The sequence below is a fragment of the Salvelinus fontinalis genome, unplaced genomic scaffold, assembly GCF_029448725.1.
Source record: "Salvelinus fontinalis isolate EN_2023a unplaced genomic scaffold, ASM2944872v1 scaffold_0031, whole genome shotgun sequence".
Taxonomy (NCBI): domain Eukaryota; kingdom Metazoa; phylum Chordata; class Actinopteri; order Salmoniformes; family Salmonidae; genus Salvelinus; species Salvelinus fontinalis.
Genome location: NW_026600240.1, coordinates 428,960 through 448,225, shown reverse-complemented (window position 1 = coordinate 448,225; position 19,266 = coordinate 428,960). Strand labels below are relative to the sequence as shown.

At 44.2% G+C, this 19,266-nt stretch overlaps 1 protein-coding gene across 1 annotated transcript in view; it reads right to left on the bottom strand.

The window, feature by feature from the left end:
• Window positions 1-290: 290 nt before the first annotated feature.
• The window catches only part of LOC129842299 (uncharacterized), a 40,649-nt gene continuing 21,673 nt past the window's right edge, over window positions 291-19,266 (bottom strand). Inside the window, exons 2-4 of the mRNA XM_055910793.1 lie at window positions 15,142-15,393; window positions 8,270-8,520; window positions 291-2,250 (exon numbers count right to left, since the gene is read on the bottom strand). Of these exons, the coding sequence (XP_055766768.1) occupies window positions 1,248-2,250; window positions 8,270-8,520; window positions 15,142-15,393 (1,506 nt within the window). The 3' untranslated portion in view covers window positions 291-1,247. The remainder of the gene's footprint in view (window positions 2,251-8,269; window positions 8,521-15,141; window positions 15,394-19,266) is intronic.

Here is a 19,266-nt window from a genome sequence, read left to right as displayed (position 1 = left end):
GGGCCCTGGGATTGTGGTGCCAGGAAAATAACCTCACACTCAATGTCAACAAAACAAAGGAGATGATCGTAGACTTCAGGAAACAGCAGAGGGAGCAGCCCCCTTTCCACATCGACGGGACAGCAGTGGAGCATAAATCTGCCCAAAGTATCACCCGAGGCAAATTACCTGCCCTCCAGGACACCTACAGGACACAATGTCACAGGAAGGCCATAAAGATCATCAAGGACAACAACCACCCGAGCCACTGCCTGTTCACCCCGCTATCATCCAGAAGGCGAGGTCAGTACAGGTGCATCAAAGCAGGGACAGAGAGACTGAAAAACAGCTTCTATCTCAAGGCCATCAGACTGTTAAACAGCCATCACTAACACAGAGAGGCTGCTGACTATATACATAGACTTGAAATCACTGGCCACTTTAATAATGTTTACATATTTTTCCTTTACTCAACTCATATTCTATTCCACTGTATTTTAGTCAATGCCACTCCGACATTGCTCATCCTAATATTTATATATTCCTTAATTCCATTCTTCTACTTTTAGATTGTGTGTATTGTTGTGAATTGTTAGATATTACTGCACAATTTGAGCTAGAAACACAAGAATTTGGCTACACCTGCAATAACATCTGCTAAATACGTGTATATGACAAATACAACTTGATTTGACTTACAGCAATCAAAATACAACAATCACAATTTAATTTGCTTCTAAACGTGGTATTAAACGTGGTATTAAACATGGTATTAAACATGGTATTAAACGTGGTATTAAACATAGTATTAAACGTGGTATTAAACGTGGTATTAAACATAGTATTAAACATAGTATTAAACATAGTATTAAACATGGTATTAAACATAGTATTAAACATGGTATTAAACATGGTATTAAACATGGTATTAAACATGGTATTAAACATGGTATTAAACATGGTATTAAACGTGGTATTAAACATAGTATTAAACGTGGTATTAAATGGATATGATATAAACACCTCAAATAGTCTTGAGGAAAGCAAAAATGATCTGCAAATGGATAATATGAATGGAAAATAGATGTTGTTTACAGATGTTGTGTTGTTTACAGATGTTGTGTTGTTTACAGATGTTGTGTTGTTTACAGATGTTGTGTTGTTTACAGATGTTGTGTTGTTTACAGATGTTGTGTTGTTTACAGATGTTGTGTTGTTTACAGATGTTGTGTTGTTTACAGATGTTGTGTTGTTTACAGTGTTGCTATTTAAAGTGAGAACTCCCCACTGGACTGTGATGTCAGTCTGCTGCTCCTGTTCAGAACACTGAAGGTGTTGTTGTTATTGACAACGGTAACACCATGACAACAACCCTTCAGCAGTCTCTTCAGGTGGTTCCGGAACTTGACCCCAACGAACACGTAGAACAGAGGGTTGAGACAGCAGTAGGAGAACGCCAGCAGCCTGGTCACATAGAAGGAGTAGTCCAACGTGTTGCTGGCGCCACACTCCTCCCATAGTGTTGTGGATGACTCGGCACTGCCAGCATCGCCGCCATCTTGACTCTTATACACCAGCGTCCTGAGGAAGATGACCACGTTGTACGGCGCCCAGCCCACAAAGAAAACCAGGACCAGGCCGAAGACCAGCCGGGCAGTTCTCTGACTCCTCCCGTATCCTCCGCTCCTCTGACGTCTGAACCTGGGCCTCAGGAGGCGGACGAGAATCTGACTGTAACAGACACACACCACTAATAATGTCACTATGAACAGGATGTTCTGTTGGTAGACCCCCCACAGCCTCCAGCTGACATCTGCAACATCACAGTACTGCTGTTCACCACTAGGGGCATTAGAGTCATTAGGCCCATCAGGGATGTTAGGGTCCAGAGGGTGTTTAAGGTCGTTAGAACCACTGATGATGACCTTGGTAAAGATGAGAGCTGGCACAGCAGCTAACAGACTGACGGTCCAGACGACCAATGATACAACAGCGCTCCAGGTACCCTGAGAGTGGGAGGAGCCTGACAGCAGGTGAGACAGGGGGTGGAGCACGGCCAGGTAACGATGCAGCGTCATCAGGATGAGGAAGATGCCACTGCTGTAGTAGCCAGCATAGAACAGGAAGCTGACCGCCTTACAGGTGAGGTCACCGTAGCTCCAGCCATTCAGGTGATAGGAGACCCAGAAGGGGAGACCGCAGGTGAACACCAGGTCAGACAACGCCAGGTTCATCATGAACGCATTCGTCAGTGACCGAAGATGCTCGTACCTGGGAGAGAAGCAGAGACACACAACACCGTTTTAAACACCCTGAAACCCTGATGAAGACTACAGTAATAGTCCTACCCTGTACCCCTGATGAAGACTACAGTAATAGTCCTACCATGTATCCCTGATGAAGACTACAGTAATAGTCCTACCATGTATCCCTGATGAAGACTACAGTAATAGTCCTACCCTGTAACCCTGATGAAGACTACAGTAATAGTCCTACCCTGAAACCCTGATGAAGACTACAGTAATAGTCCTACCCTGTAACCCTGATGAAGACTACAGTAATAGTTCTACCCTGAAACATTGATGAAGACTACAGTAATAGTCCTACCCTGTAACCCTGATGAAGACTACAGTAATAGTCCTACACGGTATCACTGATGAAGACTACAGTAATAGTCCTAACCTGTACCCCTGATGAAGACTACAGTAATAGTCCTACCATGTATCCCTGATGAAGACTACAGTAATAGTCCTACCATGTATCCCTGATGAAGACTACAGTAATAGTCCTACCCTGTAACCCTGATGAAGACTACAGTAATAGTCCTACACGGTATCACTGATGAAGACTACAGTAATAGTCCTACCCTGTACCCCTGATGAAGACTACAGTAATAGTCCTACCCTGTATCCCTGATGAAGACTACAGTAATAGTCCTACCCTGTATCCCTGATGAAGACTACAGTAATAATCCTACCCTGTAACCCTGATGAAGACTACAGTAATAGTCCTACCCTGTATCCCTGATGAAGACTACAGTAATAGTCCTACCCTGTATCCCTGTAGAAGACTACAGTAATAGTCCTACCCTGTAACCCTGATGAAGACTACAGTAATAGTCCTACCCTGTATCCCTGATGAAGACTACAGTAATAGTCCTACCCTGTATCCCTGATGAAGACTACAGTAATAGTCCTACCCTGAAACACTGACGAAGACTACAGTAATAGTCCTACCCTGTAACCCTGATGAAGACTACAGTAATAGTCCTACCCTTTAACCCTGATGAAGACTACAGTAATAGTCCTACCCTGTATCCCTGATGAAGACTACAGTAATAGTTCTACCCTGTAACCCTGATGAAGACTACAGTAATAGTCCTACCATGTATCCCTGATGAAGACTACAGTAATAGTCCTACCTGTATCCCTAAAGAAGACTACAGTAATAGTCCTACCCTGTATCCCTGATGAAGACTACAGCAATAGTACTACCCTGTATCCCTGATGAAGACTACAGTAATAGTCCTTCCCTGTATCCCTGATGAAGACTACAGTAATAGTCCTACCCTGTAACCCTGATGAAGACTACAGTAATAGTTCTACCCTGTATCCCTGATGAAGACTACAGTAATAGTCCTACCCTGTAACCCTGATGAAGACTACAGTAATAGTCCTACCCTGTATCCCTGATGAAGACTACAGTAATAGTTCTACCCTGTATCCCTGATGAAGACTACAGTAATAGTCCTACCCTGTATCCCTGATGAAGACTACAGTAATAGTCCTACCCTGTATCCCTGATGAAGACTACAGTGATAGTCCTACCCTGTAATCCTGATGAAGACTACAGTAATAGTCCTACCCTGTAACCCTGATGAAGATTACAGTAATAGTCCTACCCTGTATCCCTGATGAAGACTACAGTAATAGTCCTACCCTGTATCCCTGATGAAGACTACCGTAATAGTCCTACCCTGTATCCCTGATGAAGACTACAGTAATAGTCCTACCCTGTATCCCTGATGAAGACTACAGTAATAGTCCTACCCTGTAACCCTGATGAAGACTACAGTAATAGTCCTACCCTGTAACCCTGATGAAGACTACAGTAATAGTCCTACCCTGTAACCCTGATGAAGACTACAGTAATAGTTCTACCCTGTATCCCTGATGAAGACTACAGTAATAGTCCTACCCTGTATCCCTGATGAAGACTACAGTAATAGTCCTACCCTGTACCCCTGATGAAGACTACAGTAATAGTCCTACCCTGTAAACCTGATGAAGACTACAGTAATAGTCCTACCCTGTAACCCTGATGAAGACTACAGTAATAGTTCTACCCTGTAACCCTGATGAAGACTATAGTAATAGTCCTACCCTGTAACCCTGATGAAGACTACAGTAATAGTTCTACCCTGTAACCCTGATGAAGACTACAGTAATAGTCCTATCCTGTAACCCTGATGAAGACTACAGTAATAGTCCTACCCTGTAACCCTGATGAAGACTAAAGTAATAGTCCTACCCTGTAACCCTGATGAAGACTACAGTAATAGTTCTACCCTGTATCCCTGATGAAGACTACAGTAATAGTCCTACCCTGTAACCCTGATGAAGACTACAGTAATAGTCCTACCCTGTAACCCTGATGAAGACTACAGTAATAGGTCTACCCTGTAACCCTGATGAAGACTACAGTAATAGTCCTACCCTGTAACCCTGATGAAGACTACAGTAATAGTCCTACCCTGTAACCCTGATGAAGACTACAGTAATAGTCCTACCCTGTAACCCTGATGAAGACTACAGTAATAGTTCTACCCTGTAACCCTGATGAAGACTACAGTAATAGTCCTACCCTGTAACCCTGATGAAGACTACAGTAATAGTCCTACCCTGTAACCCTGATGAAGACTACAGTAATAGTTCTACCCTGTATCCCTGATGAAGCCTACAGTAATAGTCCTACCCTGTAACCCTGATGAAGACTACAGTAATAGTCCTACCCTGTATCCCTGATGAAGACTACAGTAATAGTCCTACCCTGTAACCCTGATGAAGACTACAGTAATAGTCCTACCCTGAAACCCTGATGAAGACTACAGTAATAGTCCTACCCTAAAACTGTTCCTGGAGAGCTACCCTGTAGGTTTTCACACCAACCCTGTTCCTGGAGAGCTACCCTGTAGGTTTTCACACCAACCCTGTTCCTGGAGAGCTACCCTGTAGGTTTAAACTCCAACCCTGTTCCTGGAGAGCTACCCTTTAGGTTTTCACTCCAACCCTGTTGTAACTAATCTGATTTAGTTTATCAACCAGCTAATTATTACAATCAGGTGGATTAGGATTGGAGTGAAAACCTACAGGATGGTAGTTCTTCAGGAACTGGGTTAGAGCGCCCTGAACTAGGCAGTGAGGACAACTCCACTCCTTCAGATAACACAGACCACTGAGGAAGACTTCACTCCAGATAACACAGACCACTGAGGAAGACTCCACTCCAGATAACACAGACCACTGAGGAAGACTCCACTCCTTCAGATAACACAGACCACTGAGGAGACTCTACTCCAGATAACACAGACCACTGAGGAAGACTCCACTCCAGATAACACAGACCACTGAGGAAGACTTCACTCCAGATAACACAGACCACTGAGGAAGACTTCACTCCTTCAGATAACACAGACCACTGAGGAAGACTCCACTCCAGATAACACAGACCACTGAGGAAGACTCCACTCCTTCAGATAACACAGACCACTGAGGAAGACTCCACTCCAGATAACACAGACCACTGAGGAAGACTTCACTCCTCCAGATAACACAGACCACTGAGGAAGACTCCACTCCAGATAACACAGACCACTGAGGAGACTTCACTCCAGATAACACAGACCACTGAGGAAGACTTCACTCCAGATAACACAGACCACTGAGGAGACTTCACTCCTTCAGATAACACAGACCACTGAGGAAGACTCCACTCCAGATAACACAGACCACTGAGGAAGACTCCACTCCTCCAGATAACACAGACCACTGAGGAAGACTCCACTCCTCCAGATAACACAGACCACTGAGGAAGACTCCACTCCTCCAGATAACACAGACCACTGAGGAAGACTTCACTCCTCCAGATAACACAGACCACTGAGGAGACTCCACTCCTTCAGATAACACAGACCACTGAGGAGACTCCACTCCAGATAACACAGACCACTGAGGAGACTTCACTCCTTCAGATAACACAGACCACTGAGGAAGACTCCACTCCTCCAGATAACACAGACCACTGAGGAAGACTCCACTCCTCCAGATAACACAGACCACTGAGGAAGACTCCACTCCTTCAGATAACACAGACCACTGAGGAAGACTCCACTCCAGATAACACAGACCACTGAGGAAGACTCCACTCCAGATAACACAGACCACTGAGGAAGACTCCACTCCTCCAGATAACACAGACCACTGAGGAAGACTCCACTCCTCCAGATAACACAGACCACTGAGGAAGACTCCACTCCTCCAGATAACACAGACCACTGAGGAGACTTCACTCCAGATAACACAGACCACTGAGGAGACTTCACTCCAGATAACACAGACCACTGAGGAGACTCCACTCCTTCAGATAACACAGACCACTGAGGAGACTCCACTCCAGATAACACAGACCACTGAGGAGACTCCACTCCAGATAACACAGACCACTGAGGAAGACTTCACTCCAGATAACACAGACCACTGAGGAGACTCCACTCCTTCAGATAACACAGACCACTGAGGAAGACTCCACTCCAGATAACACAGACCACTGAGGAGACTCCACTCCAGATAACACAGACCACTGAGGAGACTCCACTCCAGATAACACAGACCACTGAGGAAGACTTCACTCCAGATAACACAGACCACTGAGGAGACTCCACTCCTTCAGATAACACAGACCACTGAGGAGACTCCACTCCAGATAACACAGACCACTGAGGAAGACTCCACTCCAGATAACACAGACCACTGAGGAGACTCCACTCCTCCAGATAACACAGACCACTGAGGAAGACTCCACTCCTCCAGATAACACAGACCACTGAGGAAGACTCCACTCCTCCAGATAACACAGACCACTGAGGAAGACTCCACTCCTCCAGATAACACAGACCACTGAGGAAGACTCCACTCCAGATAACACAGACCACTGAGGAAGACTCCACTCCTTCAGATAACACAGACCACTGAGGAGACTCCACTCCTTCAGATAACACAGACCACTGAGGAAGACTCCACTCCAGATAACACAGACCACTGAGGAAGACTCCACTCCAGATAACACAGACCACTGAGGAAGACTCCACTCCTTCAGATAACACAGACCACTGAGGAAGACTCCACTCCTCCAGATAACACAGACCACTGAGGAAGACTCCACTCCTTCAGATAACACAGACCACTGAGGAAGACTCCACTCCTTCAGATAACACAGACCACTGAGGAAGACTCCACTCCTTCAGATAACACAGACCACTGAGGAAGACTCCACTCCTCCAGATAACACAAACCACTGAGGAAGACTCCACTCCTTCAGATAACACAGACCACTGAGGAAGACTCCACTCCTTCAGATAACACAGACCACTGAGGAGACTCCACTCCTTCAGATAACACAGACCACTGAGGAAGACTCCACTCCAGATAACACAGACCACTGAGGAAGACTCCACTCCAGATAACACAGACCACTGAGGAAGACTCCACTCCTTCAGATAACACAGACCACTGAGGAAGACTCCACTCCTCCAGATAACACAGACCACTGAGGAAGACTCCACTCCTTCAGATAACACAGACCACTGAGGAAGACTCCACTCCTTCAGATAACACAGACCACTGAGGAAGACTCCACTCCTTCAGATAACACAGACCACTGAGGAAGACTTCACTCCAGATAACACAGACCACTGAGGAAGACTCCACTCCTTCAGATAACACAGACCACTGAGGAAGACTCCACTCCTTCAGATAACACAGACCACTGAGGAAGACTCCACTCCTTCAGATAACACAGACCACTGAGGAAGACTTCACTCCAGATAACACAGACCACTGAGGAAGACTCCACTCCTTCAGATAACACCAACCATTAAGATTAGCACAATACTTCCTCCATCCTGTCACTAGTTACCTCGCTCTCTCAGAACAAGATGCATGACAAGAGCAGCAAGCCAAGTTAAAATGAGGAGAATATTCATTATCTATTTCTCATAATCAGACTGTCCTACCTGGCCAGAATCACCAGCACCAGCAGGTTACCCACAAGGCTTAGCACAATGACCACGGAGAGGACCATGGGTGTGACGAGGGCTCCGAACCTGACCACGTCTGTCTTGGAACAGAGTTCATTCTCGTACTCTTCGTCATAGTCGGCGCTGGCGTAGAATTCAGTAATGGCATTGGTTCCATTGCCGTAGTTGGAAGAATTGGGTCTGAATCCTTCCTCTACGGTGCTATACAGGTTCCCTGTAGGAAACCGCTGAGATTGAAGAAGTCTTAATGAGTGAGATTCCTATAAGGGGAAATAGGTTCAACTATACCCAGTAACAATGATAGCATGAAATACTAATAAATATACCATTATATTTGACCTATAATGGTATCAGTTCCTGTTTTACTAGCTCCTACAGAGTGTCTGAGTCAGTCAATCTGGGTTACTAAACGATATATCTCCATGAGAAACACAATCATATCTGTGATAAGGTGTTACAAGCTGAAGTGAACAGTAATCATGTTAAAATATACTGAACAAAAATAGATACACAACAATTTCAAAGATTTGACTGAGTTCCAGTTCATATCAGGGGCACAACTTTCACTGGGATGGGGGGTTCAAGTCCCACATTCTCAAATGTTATTTTTGTCACCCCCAGTTTTATCATTGTAATGTGATACAAAAGCTGGCAACGGTGTGCTTTAGGACCACCCGGACACCACAGAGCGGTAGGGTAGGCTGTTTTGAGTGTTCAGCCGGTTGAGTTTAGGGCCACCCGGACACCACAGAGTGTGCTGACAGGCTGTGTGAAGGCAAAGCTGCTGGAAGGCTGGCTGGACCAATGAGAGTTGAGCATAGTTCAATGTGTATGTGTTGCGCTCTGTCATTCGAGTTGTAAAAGCAAGCAGAGCAGGAACTGTCTACTCTTTAGTTGACTGATGTAGCTGGCAAGGTAACTGCTGTATAACTTAACAGAAAAAAACAAGTGTTTATTCGCAGTGCTGAGCTAGTATTGTAGCAGACATGTACAGTAACGTAAGCTAATGTTTCATCCTATCTCGACTGAGGTGAATGAATAAGCTATGCTAGCTAATAGCTACCACAGCCAGGTTAGCTCTAGCCTCTAGTTATCAGTCAGAATGTAATAATATCGACCTCATGTCGCTGTTGTTTGTATGAAAATAATTTCTAGCCTTTGTTTGTCCCGCTTTAGAAGTAAATTAACTTTGCAAGCTTGCGCCAGTTAATGTACCGTTAGAAAAAGAGTTGGCCAAAAGTTGGCTAATCAAACTAGACCTGAATCAAACTAGCCCTGAATCAAACTAGACCTGAATCACACTAGAACTGAATCACACTAGAACTGAATCAAACTACACCTGAATCAAACTAGACCTGAATCAAACTAGACCTGAATCAAACTAGACCTGAATCACACTAGACCTGAATCACACTAGACCTGAATCAAACTACACCTGAATCAAACTACACCTGAATCAAACTACACCTGAATCACACTAGACCTGAATCACACTAGACCTGAATCAAACTACACCTGAATCAAACTACACCTGAATCAAACTACACCTGAATCAAAATACACCTGAATCAAAATACACCTGAATCACACTAGACCTGAATCAAACTACACCTGAATCAAACTACACCTGAATCACACTAGACCTGAATCAAACTACACCTGAATCACACTAGACCTGAATCAAACTACACCTGAATCAAACTACACCTGAATCACACTAGACCTGAATCACACTAGACCTGAATCACACTAGACCTGAATCAAACTACACTGAATCAAACTACACCTGAATCACACTAGACCTGAATCAAACTGCATCTGAATCAAACTACACCTGAATCACACTAGACTTGAATCAAACTACACCTGAATCACACTAGACATGAATCAAACTAGATCTGAATCACACTAGACATGAATCAAACTACACCTGAATCACACTAGACTTGAATCAAACTACACCTGAATCACACTAGACCTGAATCAAACTGCATCTGAATCAAACTACACCTGAATCAAACGACACCTGAATCAAACTACACCTGAATCACACTAGACATGAATCAAACTACACCTGAATCACATTAGACTTGAATCAAACTACACCTGAATCACACTAGACATGAATCAAACTACACCTGAATCAAACTAGACCTGAATCACACTAGAACTGAATCACACTAGAACTGAATCAAACTAACCTGAATCAAACTAGACCTGAATCAAACTAGACCTGAATCAAACTAGACCTGAATCACACTAGACCTGAATCACACTAGACCTGAATCAAACTACACCTGAATCGAACTACACCTGAATCAAACTACACCTGAATCACACTAGACCTGAATCACACTAGACCTGAATCAAACTACATCTGAATCAAACTACACCTGAATCAAACTACACCTGAATCAAAATACACCTGAATCAAAATACACCTGAATCACACTAGACCTGAATCAAACTACACCTGAATCAAACTACACCTGAATCACACTAGACCTGAATCAAACTACACCTGAATCACACTAGACCTGAATCAAACTACACCTGAATCAAACTACACCTGAATCACACTAGACCTGAATCACACTAGACCTGAATCACACTAGACCTGAATCAAACTACACTGAATCAAACTACACCTGAATCACACTAGACCTGAATCAAACTGCATCTGAATCAAACTACACCTGAATCACACTAGACTTGAATCAAACTACACCTGAATCACACTAGACCTGAATCAAACTAGATCTGAATCACACTACACCTGAATCAAACGACACCTGAATCAAACTACACCTGAATCACACTAGACATGAATCAAACTACACCTGAATCACACTAGACTTGAATCAAACTACACCTGAATCACACTAGACATGAATCAAACTACACCTGAATCAAACTAGATCTGAATGAAACTAGATCTGAATCAAACTACACCTAATCAAACTACACCTGAATCAAATTAGACCTGAATCACACTAGACCTGAATCACACTAGACATGAATCAAACTACACCTGAATCCCACTAGACTTGAATCAAACTACACCTGAATCACACTAGACATTAATCAAACTACACCTGAATCAAACTAGATCTGAATCACATTACACCTGAATCACACTAGACCTGAATCACACTAGACCTGAATCACACTAGATCTGAATCAAACTAGATCTGAATCAAACTACACCTGAATCAAACTAGATCTGAATCAAACTAGATCTGAATCAAACTAGATCTGAATCAAACTACACCTGAATCAAACTACACCCGAATCAAACTACACCTGAATCAAACTAGATCTGAATCAAACTACACCTGAATCAAATTAGACCTGAATCAAACTAACCTGAATCAAACTACACCTGAATCAAACGACACCTGAATCAAACGACACCTGAATCAAACTACACCTGAATCAAACTACACCTGAATCAAACTAGATCTGAATCAAAGTACACCTGAATCAAACTACACCTGAATCAAACTAGATCTGAATCACATTACACCTGAATCACACTAGACCTGAATCAAACTACACCTGAATCAAACTACACCTGAATCAAACTACACCTGAATCAAACTAGACCTGAATCACACTAGACCTGAATCAAACTACACATGAATCACACTAGACCTGAATCACACTAGACCTGAATCACACTAGACCTGAATCAAACTACACCTGCATCAAATTAGACCTGAATCAAACTAACCTGAATCAAACTACACCTGAATCAAACTACATCTGAATCAAACTACACCTGAATCCAACATGAAACCATCAGCAAAACTATTGAAGATTGATATTCTAACGTTTCTTCAGTGCAATGTGAGTTTTATTAGTCATTATGTCAATGTAACGTTATTGATCAGTTTCTCTAGCTTATTCCCTACTTTCACAATGACACAGTAATAAACAGCTCTAATGTTACAGGCTTAAACGTCATGGTGCACAGTAGAGCTCTGGGCGGAGACCAATTTCTTCATCTACCTCCTGCACCCACCGGCTTTCTGTCCGCCTCCTACCCACTACCTCAAGGGCTGGTCCAACCCAACCGCAGTCCTACCCACTACCTCAAGGGCTGGTCCAACCCAACCGCAGTCCTACCCACTACCTCAAGGGCTGGTCCAACCCAACCGCAGTCCTACCCACTACCTCAAGGGCTGGTCCAACCCAACCGCAGTCCTACCCACTACCTCAAGGGCTGGTCCAACCCAACCGCAGTCCTACCCACTACCTCAAGGGCTGGTCCAACCCAACCGCAGTCCTACCCACTACCTCAAGGGCTGGTCCAACCCAACCGCAGTCCTACCCACTACCTCAACGACTGGTCCAACCCAACCGCAGTCCTACCCACTACCTCAACGACTGGTCCAACCCAACCGCAGTCCTACCCACTACCTCAACGACTGGTCCAACCCAACCGTAGTCCTGCAATGTTATTTTAGGCGTATGTGAAGCAGCCAGCCATGGTCCCCGCAATTGTGCACCCTATAGGCAATATCAAATGTACAAAAATAACTAAAGAAATAGTTTAAATTACCAGAGATTCTCACATTGTTTTACTGGGCTATATCAGTCAATATGCCTAATGTAGTTTGAAGAGAGCAGAGAGACTTGCACTTTCTCTTGAGCTATTTTTATAGCCTACCTTTTAGGAGTGGGAAGATTTTCAGACTGAGAAATATGGGTGATCAATATTTAGGCCTATTTCTAGGCAATGTAGTCAACTATAGCCTCATCATGGGCCTATTTAGGAAGTCCACTTCCTTGGAAAGATAACTGCTCCCTGCTTCTCCGCCCGTGCATAGTCTATAACCTGATCTATAACCTGATCTCACAGGTATGGCTACTGAACTGGAAGCAGCAAGAATGATAATGCTACGTTTTGCCTAGGCCCAAAGGGTATAGTCTACCTTTTAGGAGGACGATTTGCAGGCAGAGACAAATAAATGGGTAATCAATACATATTGAAAATTAAATGGGTAATCAATACATATTGAAAATGAAAAGGGTAATCAATACATATTGAAAATGAAAAGGGTAATTAATACATATTGAAAATGAAAAGGGTAATCAATACATATTGAAAATGAAAAGGGTAATTAATACATATTGAAAATGAAAAGGGTAATCAATACATATTGAAAATGAAAAGGGTAATCAATACATATTGAAAATGAAAAGGGTAATCAATACATATTGAAAATGAAAAAGGTAATCAATACATATTGAAAATGAAAAGGGTAATTAATACATATTGAAAATGAAAAGGGTAATTAATACATATTGAAAATGAAAAGGGTAATCAATACATATTGAAAATGAAAAGGGTAATTAATACATATTGAAAATGAAAAGGGTAATCAATACATATTGAAAATGAAAAGGCGCAGCACTCGCTCACCATAGTAGCCTAACCTATGGTCACCATAGTAGCCCAACCTATGGTCACCATAGTAACCTAACCTATGGTCACCATAGTAACCTAACCTATGGTCACCATAGTAACCTAACCTATGGTCACCATAGTAGCCCAACCTATGGTCACCATAGTAACCTAACCTATGGTCACCATAGTAACCTAACCTATGGTCACCATAGTAGCCCAACCTATGGTCACCATAGTAACCTAACCTATGGTCACCATAGTAACCTAACCTATGGTCACCATAGTAGCCCAACCTATGGTCACCATAGTAGCCCAACCTATGGTCACCATAGTAGCCTAACCTATGGTCACCATAGTAACCTAACCTATGGTCACCATAGTAGCCTAACCTATGGTCACCATAGTAACCTAACCTATGTGCATGTTATGCCTTTTGCTTTTCATTGATGATTAAGTTGCTGGATATTGGCGGGAACTGGAACACACTGTCGTACGCGTCGATCCAGAGCATCCCAAACATGCTCAACGGGTGACATGTCTGGTGAGTATGCAGGCCATGGAAGAACTGGGACATTTTCAGCTTCCAGGAGTTGTGTCCAGATCCTTGCTACATGGGGCTGTGTATTATCATGCTGAAACATGAGGTGATGGTGGCGGATGAATGACACAACGATGGACCTCAGGATCTCATCACGGTATCTCTGTGCATTCAAATTGCCATCGATGAAATGTAATTGTGTTTGTTGTCTGTAGCTTACGCCTGCCCATACCACAACCCCACCGCTACCATGGGACACTCTGACATCAGCAAACCGCTCACCCACACGACGCCATACACGTGGCCTGCGGTTGAGTGGCCGGTTGGACGCACGGCCAAATTCTCTAAAACAACGTTGGAGGTGGCTTATGGTAATAAAATTAACTTTCAGTTCTCTGGCAACAGCTCTGGTGGACATTCCTGCAGTCAGCATGGATAATGGAAGCTCCCTCAACTTGAGACATCTGTGGCATTCTGTTGTGACAAAACTGCACATTTTAGTGGCCTTTTATTGTCCCCAGCACAAGGTGTAATGATCATGCTGTTATATCAGCTTCTTGATATGCCACACCTGTCAGGTAGATGGATTATCTTGGTGAAGGAGAAATGCTCACTGACAGGGATGTAAACACATTTGTGCCAAAAAATTGAGAGATATAAACTTTTTATACGTATGGAACATTTCTGGGATCTTTAATTTCAGCTCATGAAACATTGGACCAACACTTTACATGTCGCGTTTATATTTTTGTTCAGTATATTTTTGTTCAGTATATATCAGATCTAAAAAGTATATCCCTCCTCCTACCTCCATGTTGACTCCTTCAGCATCCATCTCCCTGTAGAGGTATGTAGTCCCAGCAGGACAGGACTAGTTGGTGGTAGTGATGAGCTGACCGGAGCACAGAGACCTTGGAGCACAGAGACCTTGGAGCACAGAGACCTTGGAGCACAGAGACCTTGGAGCACAGAGACCTTGGAGCACAGAGACCTTGGAACACAGACGTTGGAGCACAGAGACGTTGGAGCACAGAGACGTTGGAGCACAGAGACGTTGGAGCACAGAGACGTTGGAGCACAGAGACCTTGGAGCACAGAGACCTTGGAACACAGAGACCTTGGAACACAGAGACCTTGGAGCACAGAGACCTTGGAGCACAGAGACCTTGGAGCACAGAGACCTTGGAGCACAGAGACCTTGTGACTAGTGATGAGGATGACTGATCTGATTCCGTCTACCTGTCTCAGATACCTACTCTGACAGACTGGAACACTAGACCCTAAGAATAGACCAAAAGGCACCCTATTCCCTTTATGGTGCACTACTTAATATAGTGTACTATGGGGGCTCTGGTCAAAAGTAGTGCACCATATAGACCGTTGAGACGCACCAAGTATGGAAGTTGGAATCTGTTCCTCATAGGAACTGTATGAAAGTTGCGCCTGAAATCCAACTACAGGTTTCTGTTCCTCAGAGAAACAGACGAGACCATAAATATGACACATCACAAATGGTACCCTATTCCCTTTAAAAGGCACTACTTTTAACCAGGCCCACATGGGCTCCCGAGTGGCGCAGCGGCCTAAGGCACTGCATCTCAGTGCTAGAGGAGTCACTACAGACCTTGGTTTGATTCCAGGCTGTATCACAGCGGTCTAAGGCACTGCATCACAGTGCTAGAGGCGTCACTACAGACCTTGGTTTGATTCCAGGCTGTATCACAGCGGTCTAAGGCACTGCATCTCAGTGCTAGAGGCGTCACTACAGACCCTGGTTAGATTCCAGGCTGTATCACAGCGGTCTAAGGCACTGCATCTCAGTGCTAGAGGCGTCACTACAGACCTTGGTTTGATTCCAGGCTGTATCACAGCGGTCTAAGGTACTGCATCTCAGTGCTAGAGGAGTCACTACAGACCTTGGTTCGATTCCAGGCTGTATCACAAACGGACGTGATTGGGAGTCCCCCAGCGTCGTTAGGGTTTGGCCGGGCTAGGCCGTCACTGTAAATAATCATTTGTTCTTAACTGACTTGTTAAATAAAGATTAAATCAATGTACTGTAAAGAGAATAGTGTTTAGGCTGCTCACATAGTGTGTGGAGGTTGGAGCTGAAATCCAACTAGAACACATGCAGGTATCTGTTCCTCTCAGGTAGAACGGTACAACTACAGAGGGGTACCAGGAGGATCTGGGAAAGTAAAGGTGACTAGACCACAAAGACATCTCTAATATCACTGGCTATTGTTTTTAACCCATTTCCCTAAAGATATGGAGGCCTTTCTAGAGTTCCACAGGATGTCTTCCTCTCTTCTTTTTCTATTTCCTGTTGACATTAATGACCTTCTGTTGGCTGCGGATGTCATTAAATGCTCTATCGTAGGTCTTTAAGATCTCAGGTTAAGACTATTGATCATAACATCTTTGTTGAGCTGATGAAGAGGCGGGTGGGAATCTCTGGCGTTGCCCTCGACTGGTTCAGCTCATATCTACGCGGGACCTATTTACTACGGTGTCCCTCGGGTATCAATTCTGGAAGCCCAATCTTTTTTTCCCCCCCTGTATATGCATCCCCCTGGTGACATCACCCAAAATTATAATATTCAGATTCTCTGCTATGCGGATGACACGCAGCCCTATTTACCAATCAGACCAAGTGACCAAGCTATTTTATTTTATTTTTTATTTCACCTTTATTTAACCAGGTAGGCAAGTTGAGAACACGTTCTCATTTACAATTGCGACCTGGCCAAGATAAAGCAAAGCAGTGCGACACAAACAACAACACAGAGTTACACATGGAATAAACAAACATACAGTCAATAATACAGTAGAAAAATAAGTCTATTTACAATGTGAGCAAATGAGGTGAGATAAGGGAGGTGAAGGCAAAAAAAGGCCATGGTGGAAAAGAAGATACAATATAGCAAGTGCAACACTGGAATGGTAGATTTGCAGTGGAAGAATGTACAAAGTAGAGATAGAAATAATGGGGTGCAAAGGAGCAAAATAAATAAATACAGTAGGGGAAGAGGTAGTTGTTTGGGCTAAATTATAGATGGGCTATGTACAGGTGCAGTAATCTCTGAGCTGCTCTGACAGCTGGTGCTTAAAGCTAGTGAGGGAGATAAGTGTTTCCAGTTTCAGAGATTTTTGTAGTTCGTTCCAGTCATTGGCAGCAGAGAACTGGAAGGAGAGGCGGCCAAAGGAAGAATTGGTTTTGGGGGTGACCAGAGAGATATACCTGCTGGAGCGCGTGCTACAGGTGGGTGCTGCTATAGTCACCAGCGAGCTGAGATAAGGGGGGACTTTACCTAGCAGGGTCTTGTAGATGACCTGGAGCCAGTGGGTTTGGCGATGAGTATGAAGCGAGGGCCAGCCAACGAGAGCGTACAGGTCGCAGTGGTGGGTAGTATATGGGGTTTTGGTGACAAAACGGATGGCACTGTGATAGACTGCATCCAATTTATTGAGTAGGGTTTTGGAGGCTATTTTGTAAATGACATCACCGAAGTCGAGGATTGGTAGGATGGTCAGTTTTACAAGGGTATGTTTGGCAGCATGAGTGAAGGATGCTTTGTTGCGGAATAGGAAGCCAATTCTAGATTTAACTTTGGATTGGAGATGTTTTATGTGAGTCTGGAAGGAGAGTTTACACTCTAACCAGACACCTAGGTATCTGTAGTTATCCACATATTCTAAGTCAGAGCCGTCCAGAGTAGTGATGTTGGACAGGTGGGCAGGTGCAGGCAGCGATCGGTTGAAGAGCATGCATTTAGTTTTACTTGTATTTAAGAGCAAATGGAGGCCATGGAAGGAGAGTTGTATGGCATTGAAGCTCGCCTGGAGGGTTGTTAACACAGTGTCCAAAGGGCCAGTGGTATACAGAATAGTGTCGTCTGCGTAGAGGTGGATCAGAGACTCACCAGCAGCAAGAACGACATCATTGACGTATACAGAGAAGAGAGTCGGTCCAAGAATTGAACCCTGTGGCACCCCCATAGAGACTGCCAGAGGCCCGGACAACAGACCCTCCGATTTGACACACTGAACTCGATCAGAGAAGTAGTTGGTGAACCAGGCAAGGCAATCATTTGAGAAACCAAGGCTGTTGAGTCTGCCGATGAGGATGTGGTGATTGACAGAGTCGAAAGCCTTGGCCAGGTCGATGAAGACGGCTGCACAGTACTGTCTTATATCGATGGAGGTTATGATGTCGTTTAGGACCTTGAGCGTGGCTGAGGTGCACCCATGACCAGCTCTGAAACCAGATTGCATAGAGGAGAAGGTATGGTGGGATTCGAAATGGTCAGTAATCTGTTTGTTGACTTGGCTTTCGAAAACCTTAGAAAGGCAGGGTAGGATAGATATAGGTCTGTAGCAGTTTGGGTCAAGAGTGTCCCCCCCTTTGAAGAGGGGGATGACCGCAGCTGCTTTCCAATCTTTGGGAATCTCAGACGACACGAAAGAGAGGTTGAACAGGCTGGTAATAGGGGTGGCAACAATTTCAGCAGATAATTTTAGAAAGAAAGGGTCCAGATTATCTAGCCCGGCTGATTTGTAGGGGTCCAGATTTTGCAGCTCTTTCAGAACATCAGCTGACTGGATTTGGGAGAAGGAGAAATGGGGAAGGCTTGGGTGAGTAGCTGTGGGGGGTGCAGTGCTGTTGACCGGGGTAGGGGCAGCCAGGTGGAAAGCATGGCCAGCCGTATAGAAATGCTTATTGAAATTCTCAATTATAGTGGATTTATCGGTGGTGACAGTGTTTCCTAGCCTCAGAGCAGTGGGCAGCTGGGAGGAGATGTTCTTATTCTCCATGGACTTTACAGTGTCCCATAACCTTTTTGAGTTTGTGTTGCAGGAAGCAAATTTCTGCTTGAAAAAGCTAGCCTTGGCTTTTCTAACTGCCTGTGTATATTGGTTTCTAGCTTTCCTGAAAAGTTGCATATCACGGGGGCTGTCCGATGCTAATGCAGAACGCCATAGGATGTTTTTGTGTTGGTTAAGGGCAGTCAGGTCAGGAGA